Consider the following 18,326-nt stretch of genomic DNA (forward strand, 5'->3'; position numbering starts at 1 on the left):
ACCAGCATATTTAGGTCAGTAGGAATTGACCTAAATATGCTGGTTTAATTTTACAAATTCAAAAATAAATGAAACTTCTCAATGGCATTATGGCAACCAGCCATCCTTCACACAATGAATTAAGCTATCAATTAAACGGGTTGGTGAGGATTCAACTACTGTGATTTGCAAACCAAGTGTTGGGCATTACAGTTCATTTGGCATATATATAACATATTTATGTAAGCATATGTAATATGTGACTTAGTATAAAGCACAGACCAGGATACAATTTAAAAGATCAAGATGACAAGTCTAAATTTCAAAGGGAGTTCATGCTGTTATGTTATTACGTTAGTGGTGTGTTGCAGGAATTAATTTATCAAAATGAATTTCTTATGTGCTGGCCTATGATCGTTATAAAAAATCGATTTCATTTAAATTTCCTTTTGAATGGAAGATTGCTACATCGCTGAAAAAGGTCCTTCTCTTATGTCATATTTATTCAAACTTGCCATTCATTCCAAGCCAGTAACTTTATTCTCAACTTCCCACCCGAAGACAAAGTCCCAAACATTACTGTAGGGATTTGATGTAGATTAGCTTACTGGCGGAAAGTTTACCGCCTAACGGTTGCCAAAAGGCTGAAGAGCGGACGAAGGGGCAAGGGGAATTGCAGCAGGTGTCCCACGGTCCTTGTATACACCTTTCCAACAAGGTACCAATCCCGTCCGTCCCTCGGACCTTCTCGGGAGGGATGGATCCCGAAAGCCCGTGCCGCCTCCTGCTAAGCGGAGCGGGGGGAGGGGTCGTCTTTCCTCTCCCCGCCCTTCGCCCTGTGAGCCGTCAATGCGAGCAGCCCGGGGTGTTAGCGGGAGAGTCCTCAGCCGCACCCCCTTTTTCCACGGCCCCGGTTCAGAGGTGGGCAGCTGGACCTTCCTCAGTGACTGACGGACGGCTGAGCGGGAGGGAGGAGAGGTCGGTGGCTGGAGGCGATCGTGGGAAGGAGGAGCAGCCTTCGCTGATCCCGAGGAAGGCTGCGCTGAAGGGGCAGGCGACGAAGCGCTGGAACCAGCCAGCCTCTTCTGCCGCCGTCTCTGCCGCCCGGGATGTGCGGTGTGGGCCCGGGCCCTCCTGGCAGACGGAAGGGCTGATTAATCGGAGAAGGGAAGATGGGGCGCGGGAATATGGCGTCTCCGGCGGGGTCGGTGGCTTCCTCCCGCAGCTGCTCTCAGATAGGAGGCGGGAGGCGATACTGCCTGTGGCGGCGTGCTGGTCCTTTTCTTTACTGGGTGCCGGTCCTCTTCATCTGCAGCATCCTGGCCTGGTCTTACTATGCCTACGTCGCCCAACTCTGTCTGCGTGAGTCCCTTTTTTACCCTCCTCTAATTAATAGTAATAATAGTAATAGTAACAACAACAACAACAATAATAATAGCAGCCTTTATTGTCATTGTACATCATGTATACAACGAAATTGGTTTAGCCTCTACTTTCTGCAGACAGAAAATACAAGACAATATTCAATATTGATGGATTCTATATGGGTCTGATGTTGGAAAGCAAAGTGGTAATTTTAAAATGAGCTTGATTTTAAGACTTCTAGACTTAATTAATTAAGAAAGATCTCTTGAGAGTTACTATCTGTTGTACAGGAAATAATGTCTCCTGGGGTAAGTGTTAGCATTTGTTAACCAGGACAAAGCAGTAAAAAACGCTGTGTGTGCTTGCTGGTATTGAAATAGCAATGTTTATCAGCAATATATAAACAAACACAGAAGTAGGCACACACATTCTCTGTGAAGCTATATTTCTAAGAATGGAAATCAAAATTATGAATTTTATTTTTAATACCTGTACTTTATCATCTTCTGGGTAAATAAGCTCAGTGAAGAAATAGATAAAAATATTACAATTTAGATTTTCTGCTCTGGTCTAAAACTTCTAAGCACTTTTATATTATAACCAAATTACCTGCTGGATGGTGTAATTATAGGTATAAAATAAGGAATTGTATTTTTCAGAATCTGAACTGACATATAATCTAAATTTCAGGAAGGTTGGCTGCCATTAAAGCATGTTAATAGAATATTACCTTATTTGAATATGGTCTATCATTTTCAGGTATGCTAATTCTTTGTGTTGCTTCTTTTTTGAAATGTTGATTATTAAAATACGTGAAGTGCCCACAGTCTGTATTAAAGGTTGCCTTTATAATCAATATCCGATTTTTCTTACCTAAATGAAAAATCAGCCTGCATTAAGGAGATCTTTTGGGAGACAGAGGGAGAATATTAGAAGATACTTGTTTATTTCCATTATTGCCTGTCAGTGAACCTAAGACAATTCTATTATTTAAAAAATAAATTTCACTGAGAAGCCTAATATGATAATTATGCTGAAAATGAAATGAATAGTAGACGATATTACTGTTTCTCTTGGATCCATAGCAACAGTCTCTTCCTAAACCTCTTCACCCCCTCAATGTGGAATAATTCTAGTCATGTGATTGTGATTATATCCACTGTTCCTTTCTTTCATCTTTCTCACATTCTTCCCCTCAGTTTTTCTTCCCCTCAGTATTTTACTTGAAATCTGAAAAAGCAAATAAGAAAATGGTGGACTATTTTTGGTGCAATCTTTTTTAAAGTCAGGATGTGATCTAACTTTTATGTCATACTCCCCTAGTTCATAATTTAATTATATGATGATTTTCCTATTTTGGTTTGGTTTTATCTCCATGGAGAATTTGGCAGCAATGCAAAATGAGAGTAGTTGATATTTCGTTTATCTGCACTGTCTGACATTTAGTGATGAAGTATGTTCAAAGATGGAAACTAAACTTCACTGTTTTACCTCAGAATAATTATAATCTTCATTGTATTAGGAAACGAGCAAAAATGTCAAGGAAACCCTTATAAATGAATGTTCCTAATCTCTGTCTTTGAAATGCATACAGAGAAAGCAAAATTTCAGTATTGTGGTCCGGCAGGAGCCGTTGGAGCTGCCACCAGACTCTGACAGCGAGGGGCCTTATGAGTCGGCCCTGGAGAATGTGGAGAACCCTGGACAGGGTTCCGACTCCGAGCAGGGCGCAGAGAGACTGGTTGGCCACCAGGTGGCACCTGAGCCTTGGATCAGTGGGGAGAAGACAAGAGAGAGTGATCCAGAAAACACCTGTGAGTTGTTCCAGGATGCACACCGTCGAAGGGCTACTCAGCATCAAGAACAACTACGTAATTACAGGAGGTAATTACGCTCAGCTGATGCTCATTAAGCTCCTCTCCCGATTATAAAAGAGACTGCTTATGCCACGCCCTTCTTGCAAAAGTCAATGTTGGGGACTAACAAGAAACAAACTTGGCAGGCTGGATTGCTGCCAGAGTTTGTTTGCATTGCTGCCAAGGTTTGTAGGACTTGCTGCCAGAGTGCTTATTTCTTTGTTTATTTGGCTTTCAGCCCACTAGAGTCTGAACTGATTAAAAAACATTCTCATTTACGTTTGTCTCGGCTTTCGTTCCTGGACAGAGGAGGGGGGTCAGAACAGATTGACTTCTGCCTAAGACAAACCTCCATTCAGCTACAATGGAGCAACTCCATGCTGAGAATGCCCAGTTGGCTCAACAGCTTGCTTTGCTGACTGGTCAAGTCTCTCAGCTTCTGGGACTTGCTAACTCCCCCCCCCCCCAGCCATGGAGGAAGTGCCCAGTGGCTACACCAGACAAGTTTGATGGCAATCAAGCTATGTTCCGGGGACAATGCCAGCTGTTTATCAGCTTGAGAGCAGAGGACTTTCCCACTGACCGGACGAAGGTGGGATTTATCATCAGCTTGCTCTCAGGCACAGCTGCCTGTTGGGCTACGCCATTGCTATCACAGCCTCGCCCTCTGCTGGATGATTTCCAGGGCTTTTGTAATAATCTCCGGCTGATGTTTGAGGATCCTATTAAGGAAGAAACAGCCACCAGACGACTCAGGGCACTGCAGCAGGACAATGGCTTCTTGCAGAATTATGTCAGTGAATTCTGGCTGCTTAGTCAGGACTCAGCTTGGAATGAGCCAGCCCTCATGGACACTTTTCAGGACGGGCTGTCCGATGACTTGCAGGATGAGCTGGTGAGGGTGGACAGGCCATCGACGTTCGATGCATTGGTCCACTTGTGCCTCCGGATAGACGCCCGGCTGCAGAGGCGGGGGCCTCGCCATGCATCCCAGGAGACCACTAGTGTGCCGGTTCCTCAGGAGACTGCAGTTGCCAGGAGGAAGCCCATGGAGTTGGGTGCCGCCACACCCCGAGTGGCACGCACGGTGATGGCCAGATGACCCGCAGGGAGGTTGTGTTTTTCTTGTGGGGTTAGTCACAGCTTGCCCTAAGAAGAGTAGGGAGGCTGCAAGGTCTGAGACCAACCCCTCAGCTCCAGAGCCACGTGTCAGGACTCGGGCGGGGCCCGATCCAAAGGAAACTGTGTTGGGCGCAGTCTGAAACAGAGGTAGACGGGCCGCCACGGCATATGGTTTTAGCAGCACACATCCTCTTGTCGGGTAGTCCGCAGGGAATTCCAGTCCAAGCCTTGGTCGATTCTGGGGCTACCACGAACTTTATGGATGCGGCGTTTGCTACAGCGTACAACGTCCCTCTGTGTCCGGTGGACCCACCGATGCCAGTCGAGACTATTGACGGCCGGTTGCTTCTGTCTGGGCCTATCAAGGCCGCCACGCAACCTTTGTGCTTGATCCTCAGGGAGCACGAGGAGGCCATCCAATTTTACGTGGCTTCGGGCCTGCATTTCCCCGTGGTCTTGGGCTTGGCTTGTCTGCGGACGCACGACCCTCAGATCTACTAGTCACAAAATCTGGTCACGTTCCCAACCCTGCAATGCATCGACCACATCCGGCAGGTCTGTGTGGCCCAGGTACCTAGATCACCCAAGGTGGACGTGCCGCCGGGTTTAGCGGACTTCGCGGATGTCTTCAGCAAGCAGGAGGCCGATCAATGCCACCGCATCGGCCTTATGACTGTCCCATTGACCTGGCACCTGATGCGAAGCTCCCTACGGGTCATCTGTACTCCATGTCTGAGCTGGAGTTGGCCGCGTTGTGGGACTTTCTTGATAAGAACCTTGCCAGGGGGGTTATCCGGCCTTCGTCCTCGCCTTTGTCTGCCCCGGTTTTGTTCGTGAAAAAGAAGACTGGGGATCTGAGATTTTGTTGCGATTACCGGTGCCTGAATGCCATCACGGTACGTAACTGGTACCCGCTGCCCCTGATTCCAGAGTTGTTGGAGCGGCTCCGGGAGGCAACAGTATTCACAAAGTTGGATTTGCGTGGCGCCTACAACCTGGTTCGAGTCAGGGCGGGGGACGAATGGAAGACGGCCTTTGGCACCCGGTACGGACATTTCGAGTACACAGTCATGCCGTTCAGGTTGACGAATGCGCCGGCGGTCTTCCAACATTTTATGAACGATATCTTACGGGACATGTTGGATCAGTTTGTTGTCATTTACCTGGACAACATCTTGATCTACTCGATGTCCCGGAAGGATCATCAACGTCATTTGCGTCTGGTCTTGCAGCGACTCCGAGAACATCGTTTGTTCGCAAAACTGGAGAAGTGTCAGTTTTGGCAGACTACCATCGAGTTCCTGGGGCACCTTATCTCCCCTGAAAGAATTGTGATGGAGCCAGGCAAGGTGGAGGCGTTGCGTAGTTGGCAACCTCCTCGATGCATGAAGGATGTGCAGAGACTTCTCGGGTTTGCCAACTACTACCGGACCTTCATTCCCAGCTTTGCTTTCTTGACCACGCCCCTCACTCGGCTCCTGCAAAAGAAAGTGCCGTTTCACTGGGGTCCCACGGAGCACCGAGCGTTCGTGGCCCTGAAGCAGGCTTTTACGAAGGAGCAGATCTTGAAGCACCCTGATACCCATCGTCCATTTGTCATGGAGGTGGACGCGTCTGACGTCACGGTGGGTGCGGTGTTGCTGCAGGCTCACGCCCCTGATGGTACCCTTTTCCCTTGCGCTTACTACTCTTGGAAACTCAATCCTTCCGAGCGCAATTACAACATATGGGAGAAGGAGTTGTTGGCTATCAAGGAGGAGTTCGAGGCCTGGAGGCATCACCTGGAGGGGGGCAGGCATCAGGTCGAGGTCCGGACAGATCATCGGAATTTGGAGTTTTTGACCACGGCACGTAAGCTGAACCAACACCAGTTCCGGTCGTCTCTGTTCTTTGCCCGGTTCAATTTTAAGGTGACGTACATCCCTAGTGCGTTGAATCAAAGGGCGGATGCTGTCTAGGAAACCGGAGTACTCTGACCCTGCGGACTCGCTTCCACCCCGGACTGTTCTACCCGTCGAATCCTTTGCTGCAGTTCATGAACCTGTGGACGTACGGTCTCTGATACAGGATGCACAGCGGGGCGACGAGTGGGTGGAGCAACAAAAGGCGGAAGTAGGGCTGGCTTCCCCGTGGACCTTTGATGAGGACCTTCTGAGGTATCGGGACCGGTTCTACGTGCCCGTAGGGCCCCTCCGTGGACTGGTTCTCTCCCAGTGTCATGACACTCCAACAGCAGGACATTTTGGTCTTTTCAAGACATTGCACCTGGTTTCTCGTATGTTCTGGTGGCCCCACTTACGAGATGATGGGCAGAAGTACGTCATGCGTCCAGTGTCGACAGGCCAAGTCAGCAACGGGAGCTACTCCAGGTTTATTGCAGCCCTTGCCGACCCCAGAGAGACCCTGGGGAGCCGTGTCCATGGACTTCTTGACCGAGCTGCCTCCATCATCAGGGTTTACCACAGTCCTCGTTGTGGTTGACATGCTCACCAAGATGGCACATTTCATCCCCTGTCGGAGATTGCCGACAGCCCGCGCCACGGCCCGCATGTTCATCCAACAGGTGTTCCGCTTGCACAGCCTACCTGACTGGGTCGTCTCGGATCGTGGGACGCAATTCACGGCCCAGTTTTGGAAAGGACTGATGGCAGCTCTAGATGTCCAAGTATGTTTGTCCTCGGTGCACCATCCCAAAACCGATGGGGGTATGGAGAAGGTGATTGGGATTCTAGAACAGTACCTGTGCTGTTTTGTGAATCAGCAGCAGAACAACTGGACGGAGTACCTGGCCATGGTGGAGTTTGCATTTAACAACTCCCAGCACACCTCCACACGGACGACGTCCTTCATGGCTAATATCGGGTACCACCCTCGTTTTTTCCCTCTCACCCCGGTGGACTCCTCGGTCCCCGCAGCACAGGACTTCCTCTCTGAGCTCCAGGAGGTCCACCAATTGGTGCGCCGCTATCTGAACCAGGCGAAGGAGGATTACAAAAGGGTGGCAGATAAGTCTCGGCATGCAGTGCCAGAGTTGGCTGTGGGAGATCGCGTGTGGCTGTCCACACGGCATCTTCCATCCCACCAGCTGGCTAAGAAGTTAGACCACCGGTATCTTGAACCGTTCCCCGTGGAGACCATCATCAACCCGGTGGCCTATCGCCTGATCCTCCCACGCTCAATGCGAGTGCACCCGATGTTCCATCGCTTGCTCCTGATCCCTGAACAATCGGCTTGTCCTCTCTGCCAACCCTCTTCCCCTCAGCCATCATCGTGTGCTGTGGACACGCGGCCACCACACGAAGTGGCCCGGTTCCGTGACTCAGGATTGCTCAAGGGACAGTTCCAGTATTTGGTAGACTGGACGGATGAGGGGTCGGATGGGGGGACCTGGACCGATGCAATGGCCGTGCATGCCCCTGCCCTGGTGCGAGCCTATCATGCGGACCACCCTTCCGGAGCATCAGACCCGGGGGAAGGGCCCTGTGGTGAGGGATAGTGTTGTGATCCGGCAGGAGCCATTGGACCTGCCACCAGACTCTGACAGCGAGGGGCCTTATGAGTCGGCCCTGGAGGATGTGGAGGACCCTGGGCAGGGTTCCGACTCCGAGCATGGCGCAGAGAGACTGGTGGGCCACCAGGTGACGCCTGAGCCTTGGATCAGTGGGGGGGAGACAAGAGAGAGTGATCCAGAAACCACCTGTGAGTTGTTCCGGGATGCACGCTATCAAAGGTCTACTTGGCGTCAAGAACAACTACGTAATTACAGGAGGTAATTACGCTCAGCTGATGCTTATTAAGCTCCTCTACTGATTATAAAAGAGACTGCTTGTGCCACGCCCTTCTTGCAGAAGTCAACGTTAGGGACTAATGAGAAACAAACTTGGCAGGCTGGATTGCTGCCAGAGTTTGTTTGCATTGCTGCCAAGATTTGTAGGACTTGCTGCCAGAGTGCTTATTTCTTTGTTTATTTGGCTTTCAGCCAACGAGAGTCTGGACTGATTAAAAAACATTCTTATTTACGTTTGTCTCGGCTTTCGTTCCTGGACAGAGGAGGGGCATCAGAACACGTAACTATCAAATCATTATTAGTTTCCAGAACATCTACAATTTATTAATTCTTTGTAATTAGTCATTCTGTAAAATAATTAAATTTAAATATTTCATTCCTTAACAATTCATATTTCATAGAATCATTGAATGTAAGATTGGGAAAATGCTATAAAGATATTCAGTTAAATCTGCAAGAATCCCTTATTACAGTAACTATGACAATGGCCATTCAACCTTTGTTTAAATATTTCAACTGAGGGAAATCCACCATTTATCAGGAGGCAATCTGTTCTTCTAATGTTTGTATAATTAATATATTTTTTCTGATGTCAAACTGAAATTGACTTCCTTCTAATTTAATCCCATTGTTTCTTAATGTATCATTTAATAAATACATAGTATATTGCTACCCATCAAAAGGAACTCTCAGCAGTAAACAAAATAAAATATACAACTTAAAGTAACCAAATTGAGGCTTCTGTAAAAAAATAATACCTTCCCACACATAATACCTTGTATGTTTGTATCTTACATACAAACAGAGTTCCATTAAGATTCCAGGCAAACTCCGGTGAGAGAAGTCAAGGTCTTCATGTCTTTCAAGAAGGTCAACAAAGTCGTCTCCCGAAAATAAGGCCTCCCCGGATAATAACTCCAATCGGGCTTTTGAGCGCATGCGCTAAAATAAGCCCTCTCCTGAAAATAAGCCCTCCCTGAAATTATTGCAACACAGCAGCAGTCATGTGTTGATCACATTCACCGCCTCCTATACCTCAAAAATAATAAGACCTCCCCAAAAATAAGGCCAAGCACTTATTTTGGGGATCAAAAGAAAATAAGACACTGTCGGTACTCCAGAAACTGATAATGCTTTTTTTGTGTCCAAATAATGTCAAGTTTTCTCACTGATCTTTCCTCCTTTTTTCTCTTGCAGTAACAATATCAAATATTGGAGAAAAAAGTAAGTAATAGCTATTTTTCCTACTTTGTAGTTTATAGAATTTAATGTTATAATGTGCATGTGTTCAGGCACTTCATCAAAATTTTATTTATTTCAGCAATAAATAATTGAAGATTGCATGCCTTTTTAAATTGGATTTTAGGCTGCATTTTTGTTTCTATGTCTCCCTATAGCTAGATCATTAAACCTAAGTAAGCAATGATCATCAGGTTTTCTAAAGAAAAAGGGGACAGAAGGTTGATCTATCTTCTCTATGTGTATGACCAGATACAATCAGATTCTTTATAATTTAATAGAATAAATTGAGGTAACTTTAGTTGATACTACCAGACTCCTTCCCATTCCTATACTTCTATTTGCTGCATTAAAACCAAGATTGTAGTACTTATATTACTCCTTGCCCTAGAAAACGGGGCAGAACCAGTCAGGAGACTGTTAAGGAATATATAACAGTGTCTATCTTGTGTATTGCTATGAATTTTGTCCTATCTCCTACTGAGGCTAATATCATTGCCAAACTAAGCTATTTTCTTGTTTTTCTTTGATTATATCTTCTTTATTTTAGTAGTTAAATTGTAGACTTCTTGAGCAGAAATTTATCAGCTTTTTTATTCCATCCATAAATTATATTATGTAGTAAAACTACATTGATGACGATAAGCTTAGATGAGTTTAAGATGCATTAGATCAGGGGTGGGTTCCTGCCGGTTCGCACCGGTTCTTGCGATCCGGTTCATCAGTGAACCCGGAAGTAATTAACTTCTGGGTTCCTAGCTCCTAGCCCCTGTCGCTGGGTGCCTGCAGGGTTTTTCTTTTTAAAAAATGCCTCTCCGGATGATCTTGAAAACCTGCAAGGTTGCTTTGGAAGGGGACATATGGGCAGCATTTCCCCCTGCCCCCCTCCCCGGGAGCCTGCAGTTTTAAAGCAAGCCTTTGCACAGTAAAGAAAATCTCATGAGCGAGAGAAGTTCTTACTTGCTTTTACTGTGAAGTTGCGGAAGCTTCCGAGGCTGCAGGCAACCAGAGATGGGGTGGGGGAATCCCTCGCAGGTTTTCAAGATCGTCTGCAGAGAGGCATTTTTTAAAAAGAAAATCCTGAAAAGGATTTGGAGAGATTTGCAACTGGTCTTTGGTGGGGGGGAATCCCCAAAACCAGGAGCACAGCCCATTCCCCCTCCCAAGAAGACCGTTTTCTTTTTTAAAACCCCTCTGCAGAAGCTTCTCTGTGGAAGCTTCCAAGGCTATAGGCAACCAGAAATGGGGTGGGGGAATCCCTCGCAGGTTTTCAAGATCGTCTGCAGAGAGGCATTTTTTAAAAAGAAAATCCTGAAAAGGATTTGGAGAGATTTGCAACTGGTCTTTGGTGGGGGGGGGATCCCCAAAACCAGGAGCACAGCCCATTCCCCCTCCCAAGAAGACCGTTTTCTTTTTAAAAAGCCCTCTGCAGAAGCTTGAATTCCAGAACTCTTCCATGCCCTCCCTCCCCGTTTCATGGCAGCCAAAGCAACAGTGAAGCAGAGGCTGACACTCCTTGTTTAGGTAATTCTGAGGTGGTTGATGGTTCTGTGAGTGCCTGTCCTTTATAATTTTCCACGTTGCCTTGATGGTTTTTATTCCAGTGACTTTGTCTTTCCTGTTCTTAGACTTAGGAAAAAAAAACTGGTTTCATTGGCAGTCTTTTTTTTTGGGGGGGGGGGGGGATTTTTATTTTTTTGGTGTTTTCCTAGCACTGTCATAGTTTGTGGGTGTGGGTGGTGTGTAATGTCCCGCAGTTATCTATGCATTAATAATGATCTAGTAATATTAATAATATCTAGTAATTAGTAATATCCAGTAATAACATCGTCTTGGCCACTCCCACCAGGTCACATGGGTGGCAAGCCACTCCCATCCGGTCACATGGGCAGCAAGCCACTCCCACAAAGGAGGCCACGCCCACAGAGTAGCTTCGAACAATTTTTCAAACCCACCCCTGCATTAGATGGATTAGTAGTTATTGACTACCTTATTTTTAACTAATCAGGATGCCTGTTTACCATATCTCTGAACATTAGCTGCTATAGAAGAGTAATTGGTCTTAATGGCAATAGGATATAAATAAGTCTTTGATTTGTTAGAACAGTGCCCTTGAGTTTTTGTTGTTATTGTATAAAACCAATCTTGCTATAGATACATTAAGATTTTCTTGCCCCCATTAGATTCATTCCAAGGAATACAGATATAGATAATGAAAAGTTTAAATAACAGAACACACAGAATTTTCTTCCTTTCAAAGTTTTCTATCTGAATACATTCTGGTAGTGCTTTGTAGCTTCTTTAATAGCCATTATTTTATAATCCTGTTGGTTTTGAGATAGCAGTGTTCTTTATTGTGAACCATTGGAAATGTTTGGCTCTTTTCTTTTTTGGTTGTCTGTATATCTCTGACAATTTCTATCTGCTTAATGAATGTTATGATCTTGTTTTAGTGGTGTGCCTGATTGTGTATCATCTATTTTTCATGATGTTTTTGTGGTCTTACTGGAAAACAATCTTTACATTACCAATGAATCCTTCCAAAGAAGTAAGTTATAATTTTCTGTAAGGAAAAAAAACTTGTTTACTATTTTTTTTCTGGTGCACAAAGGTTCTGTGTGTATACAGTAAATAACATCCTACATAAATATATTCTCTCTTGCTTTCCATCTGTTCATCTGAAGACACAGGTTACCAACATGTGCACTTTATTGATTATATCAAAGCTTTTAATACCCTGTTTCCCCGAAAATATGACCTCCCCGGATAATAAGCCCAATCGGGTTTTTGAGCGCATGTGCTAAAAAAAGCCCTCCCCTGAGAATAAGCCCTCCCTGAAAATATTGCAACACAGCAGTAGCCATGAGGTGATCATGCTCGCTGCCTCCTGCACCTCAAAAATAATAAGATCTCCCAGAAAATAAGTCCAAATGCTTATTTCAGGGGTCAAAAGAAAATAAGTCCCTGTCTTATTTTCAGGGAAACATGGTATTTATTGAAAAACATCCATTTATATCATGTGATCTTTCATGTACTTATTCTTTTTTCCCTAATTTGCTATTATAGAAATAAGGATATGTTGTATAAAAGGGAAAATACCCTCCAAAAAGTATATTCAGTACCTTAATACTGAATTTTCTTAGTCTTGTCATCAGCTCAACTAATTGTGGTGGTAATAATGTTAACATATTTAAAATACCATATTATTAAATAAAATAAAAAATATATAACTCATTACAACGTATATAAATGGAGAAATGTAATATTCCTTGATCTTAATAAAGGAAACAAGGAAAATCATTTTTGTTTCTATAGGCAGACCTATTATTTTTAATTATTTAACTAATATACAATAAAGCATTATTTTAAAATGTTGGCTTAAATATATGTATAGCAGTCATTTTATAATTACTTGCAAAGGCCCACTTCTTTCATTAAATAATATAAAACATTGCTGATAATAATGTTGTTTATTCAAGGATTTCTCTTCTCCACTGTGATCAAGATTGTCTTTTAACCTCATTTTCAAATTGCCTTTCAAATTATTTCTTAAAGAAGTTAAGGGCAGATTTAGTTTTAATATATGAAATATATCACTTTTATAGGGAAGAGAGATTGATGTATTAATTTTCAATATTGCACAATTTTAAAAAATTAAAATTTTAAATAATTGTCTTTTTATTTGTTTTCTTTTGTTTTTAAGAATATGAATGTACTTCCTTCCTACCAATTTCATTTAGCAATATTGGAGGGTTTATTATACAGGATTCCCTTTAAAAAACTTTCAGCACAATCCAGGCTTTAATAAATCAGATCCTTAATTATGGATAAAGTTATAATTTCATGTTCAAACAAATGTGATTACAGGTGATCCTTGAAGTACAACAGGCTATTTAACGAATGTTTGAAGTTACAACACACACACCAAAAGCTAAATACAAACCTGTTTCAAAGTTACGAACCCTGCAGTAGCCTCATGGTCATTTGTCCTTACGACCAACTACATAGATGCTGCAGTGCAGCCACCCATGTATTACCATCCCATCCTTCCCAGCCAGGTCCTCATAGGCATTGTGACCCATCAAAACCGCGGTCCACTAAAGCGCGCCCGATCAAAGCGTGTACGTGACGTCATCAGCAGCGCGACAAATAAAATTAAAAATAAATTAAATTAAAATTAAAATTAAATTAAAGCAAGCCGATTCACGTAAAGGTAAGGGTTAGGGTTAGGGTTAGGTTAAGGGTTAGGGTTAGGTTTAGGGTTACGTTAAGCGGGTTAGGTTAAGGGTTAGCGTTAGGTTTAGCGTTAGGTTTAGGGTTAGGCTTAGGGTTAGGTTTAGGGTTAGGTTTGGGGGGGTTAGGTTTAGATTTACGCGTTAATTTTAAGTTTACCGCTCACAGCGTGCTGTTTTCATCGCGCTGTGATGACATCACGTACGCGCTTTCGTCGAGCGCACTTTAGTCTACCGCGGTTTTGTGGTGGAACCCATAGGCATTGGGTCTGCTTTGCCAACGTACCAGGTTCCACCCACTCCTCCCTACCCCCACTCCCTGGTCACCATTTGCTTATCCAGAGCTCAGGAAGTCAGGATAGAAAAGACCTCTCCCTTGCTCCACCCACCCGGCACAATCAAGAAAAAGAAACCCTATCACTTTTGCTTATATTGCAATCCTTTCCTTTCCAGTGAGTATAAATCACTACAATTTCTTCTTAGAGCCACCAGTACTAGCTTTACGCTAGTCTTATGCCGCAAAGCTAAGAAAAAAGTGTTCCCATTTTGTCCCTTGCAATCCTTTCCTCTCCAACTAACTTAAATTGGTAGTTATTTATGCTGGCTGTCAAGGAAATGATTGCAAAGGAAGCAAAAGCGATGGGGTTCTTCTTTGCTCTACCAGCATATGACTAGTCTAATGGTGACGCTAAGAAGAAATCATGCCTATTTTGGTTCCTTGCAATCCTCTCCTCCCCAGTGTAAATTGATATGATTTCTTCTTGGCGCCACCAGTGCTAGCTTTACACTAGTTTTACACTGGCAGAGCAAAGTAGAAATCCCATCACATTTGCTTCTGTGGTAATCTTTTCCTCCCCAGCCAGCATAAATCACTACTAATTTATGATGGCTGGGGAGGAAAGGATTACAAGGAACCAAAATAGGCATGATTTACACTGGCTGGGGAGGAAATAGTTGCAATGGAAGCAAAAGCAAGAGGATTTTTTCTTGATTTTGCCCTTGAGCAAGGAAGCAGCCTTCTCTACTCCAACATCCTGAGCTCTGGATATCTTCAAAAGGTATGTGTGCAGTTGTGATGGGGTGGGGTATGGAGGTGGCATATAGAGCTCTAGGAAACCCAAGGGACAGGAGGCAGACCATGGGATATCTCAGAGGGTGCTGGAGGCCTCCTAGGTGTGCCTGTGCCTGCACTACACCTCCCTCGGTTTCTCACATCCCTTAGTCACCCCATTCTCTACTTAACAACCTGTGCATTTGTTTAATGGAAGCATTGGGAAAAGCAGGGACAAAGTTGTTAATCATGTGCTTCATGTAACATAGTCCACGACTTCCTACACAAATGGGCAATCTCCATTACTGTGATAAGTTGATAACCTGTAACCTCTGAATTGAGAAAGAAGCAGCCACATCTGCTTGCAAAGAATTATCTCTTTAGTTTCAAACTTTCCAATATTTAGGTAAATGTTTAAAGATGATTATACCAAATGGTTAATAAATAATGATTCAAGAACTGCATTATTTCCTAGTTCCATCTGAACTATTCAGATAAGGAATTGCTGGAAAGAGAACCTAGAAATGAAACCCATCAAGAAGTGCTAAAGAGGGCAGCCAAGGACCTCCCTATCAGTACAAGAACCATGTCTGGAGGTAAATATTTGTCAATAATGATGTCTTTCTGATTATCCTCCTTATTTTCAGGGAGGTCTTATTATTTTTGAGGTGCAGGAGGTGGCGAGTGTGGTCACCTCATGACCGCTTCTGTGTTGCACGTAATGGCTGTTAGCATGACAGGAGTGTGGTGGCTAAAGTTGTGGGAGTGGCCATTAGGTAAGGGTTTGTGGGGTGCCTGGGGCATGTTCCCCTCTCCCTTTCCCCCCCTCCGGTCTCGCCTCACCTCGTGTTGTCTGCACAGCAACCAACCAGAGGAAATGGGGGGACCGACTGTGCATGTGTTTAAATATTTTTGGAGGGCTTATTTTAGCGCATGCTTATAATCCAGGGAGGTCTTATTTTCGGGAAAACAGGGTATAATGTATAACACCATTTATTTTTTGTGTCCCAAAAGAAACATGAGATTGTTAGCAAAATGACTTTTTATTACATACTTTTCACAGTTGTCTGAGATATGCAGGAAGTTATACACAAGGTAGCAAGTAGGGTAAACATGAATCTTTTTGTGTCTTTACAGCAATCAGATATTGTGATAGATGCCAACTTATAAAACCAGATCGTTGCCATCACTGTTCTGTCTGTGATAAGTAAGAAACAAAGATTACAATATTTGCAAAACTCAGAATTTATTTCCATCTTGCCTGTTGAAAGTGATTTCAGAAATTTTATTTGTTTGTTTGTTTGCTTGCTTGCTTGCTTAAGCACTTATATAGCCATCCATCTTATCTCAAACTCTGGGTTGCTCCTAATCAAAAATAAAAATAACATAGAAGCATATTAAAACTATTAAAACCAAAGACATAAAACCAAGAACCTGAACCCAAACCAAACTTCACCTCAATTTATGCCAGCCAGAGGCTGATTTGATGGTACGACAAAATAAGGAAGTTATCATATGAATGATATCTAAGTCAGCTCAAGCACAAATGAAATTACTCATTTAGATGCTGGTCCAGTTATACTGACTGAAGTTATGGACTAACTTGTTCTGTGGTTAAGATTGGCTTTGGCATAAAAGTTTTGTTGCAGTCTGATTAACTTTTCTGTGAATTCTATAAAATAATCTACATTGTTTGTATTTTTTAAGATGTATTTTGAAAATGGATCATCACTGTCCCTGGTAAGTAATTTTTTGTCATTATGAATATCAAAAACATTGAGAAACTGGCTGTCTTTATTAGCAAAAAAAATAAAAGATTTTACTGAAAAAGATTTTAGTGACACTGTTGAAACCAGTTTCTTTCACAAACTCCAGGGAAGGAGTAATATACTAGTTCAAAAGCTGTGTATTTTGTGGAAAATATTGAAAGAACTATCTTACTAAGCCCAGTTCATCTTTCTGTTTTTAATTTTGGCACTATTACATGTTTGTTTATGTTTGTAATATTATTATGAGTTATACTATTCATTGATGTAACTCCTTTATTTAAAGAATTATTGTAATATGAAAAACAGTGTTTATAATAACAAATGGAGTATTATAAATGATATTTTGTGTGGGTATCCATTCATACATATATTTTCAGCAGTTTGTATTCTCTTTTCCTAGGGTGAACAACTGTGTTGGATTCTCAAATTACAAGTTTTTTCTTTTGTTCTTGGCTTACTCTCTATTATACTGCCTTTTCATCTTTGCAACTGAGTTACAGCATTTTATTAGATTCTGGACAGTAAGTTTCAATTCATTTTCTGGTTCTGATGATGTATACACGATTGAAAATCTTGTGTCTATAAGCTTCAATTAGGTGACATTGGAAGATGTAGGGCAAAAATTATTGAAATGGGCTAATGTCAGGACTTCTGATTCCTGTGAGAATGAAACTTGGGAAAGCTGTAGATATTTCAGCACCACTGCACCTTCTAATTATACTTCCCAGAAACCCATGGTTGTGTGGTACAAGGGAATATGACAGGCATTGGGATTTAATTATATATTGGTACTAGTCAACAACTGGAATATTCTGAATTATTTAAACTGTGCTTAAACTATATATAGCTCTATAGTTTTTCAAACAACGTTTTACTTAAAGCTGGTCCTTAAAATTGTGTCTTCCTGACAAGATATAATGAGAATCAGGAATATGTAAATTTCCCACCCACCCCTTCATATTCCATATACAGTATTTTATGGTAAAAGTAAGGCATGTGGCTATTTTCAAAGACATTATGTAAGGAATGGATTATTAACAATATGGCAAAGAGTAAAAGGGAAACATTATTTAGAAATATCAATGTGGCTTTCAACAATGGAAGCATTGACACATCCAAATATTAGTAATCTGAAAAATATTATTAGATACGAAGATATCTTAACAGAAAGGGGAGAACTAAAACAAAAACAAGAATTAGAAGAGCAAGACATTGCAAATACAATCAAGACATGAAAAAGATAAAAGGGAGTATGGTTTAACTTGGGAAGTTCAGAATTGGATAAAATACTAATGGGAACAGAAGAAAGAATAATCAAGAAACTATGTAGCCATCTATTAAGAACTAGGTTAGAAGAAGAAGTGGTTAAAGATACATTGTTAACTTGGGCAAAGAACTTTGACTACACGATTGAGCTAGAAAAGTGGGAACAACTATGGGAAAGGAACTATTAATTAACCATATCAACAGCTTACAAAGAAAATTTATACAAAATGTTTTATAGATGGCACATGTCACCAGAAAAATTAGCAAAGATCTTTAAAGACAAGTCAGTGAAATGTTGGAAACGTCAACAAGCAACAGGTTCTTATTATCATATGTGGTGGACATGTGCAGAAGCAAGGAAGTATTGGACTAAAATAAGATTATGGTAGAGAAAATGTTACAACAGGAAATAGAATTTAGACCAGAGATATTTTTACTAGGTATTATCCCAGAGAAACTTAAGAAAGAGGATACTTATTTGATTATACATGTAACTACAGCAGCGAGAATTGTATTTGCCCAAAATTGGAAATTAAATAAGTTACCAATAGATGAAGAGATAATAAAGAAAAATACTAGACTGTGAAGAGATGAACAGGTTGACACTGAAAATAAAGGATAAAGAGGAATAGGTGTACTTCAAGACATGGGGAAGATTAT

General features: G+C 42.6%; 1 protein-coding gene across 1 annotated transcript in view; it reads left to right on the forward strand.

The window, feature by feature from the left end:
* The first annotated feature begins 1,166 nt into the window (after nt 1-1,166).
* The window catches only part of ZDHHC2 (zinc finger DHHC-type palmitoyltransferase 2), a 53,142-nt gene continuing 35,982 nt past the window's right edge, over nt 1,167-18,326 (forward strand). The window contains exons 1-7 of the mRNA XM_032223640.1: nt 1,167-1,341; nt 9,307-9,333; nt 11,802-11,896; nt 15,107-15,227; nt 15,769-15,838; nt 16,339-16,371; nt 16,801-16,921. Of these exons, the coding sequence (XP_032079531.1) occupies nt 1,167-1,341; nt 9,307-9,333; nt 11,802-11,896; nt 15,107-15,227; nt 15,769-15,838; nt 16,339-16,371; nt 16,801-16,921 (642 nt within the window). The remainder of the gene's footprint in view (nt 1,342-9,306; nt 9,334-11,801; nt 11,897-15,106; nt 15,228-15,768; nt 15,839-16,338; nt 16,372-16,800; nt 16,922-18,326) is intronic.

This window comes from Thamnophis elegans, chromosome 9 (assembly GCF_009769535.1).
Source record: "Thamnophis elegans isolate rThaEle1 chromosome 9, rThaEle1.pri, whole genome shotgun sequence".
Taxonomy (NCBI): Eukaryota; Metazoa; Chordata; class Lepidosauria; order Squamata; family Colubridae; genus Thamnophis; species Thamnophis elegans.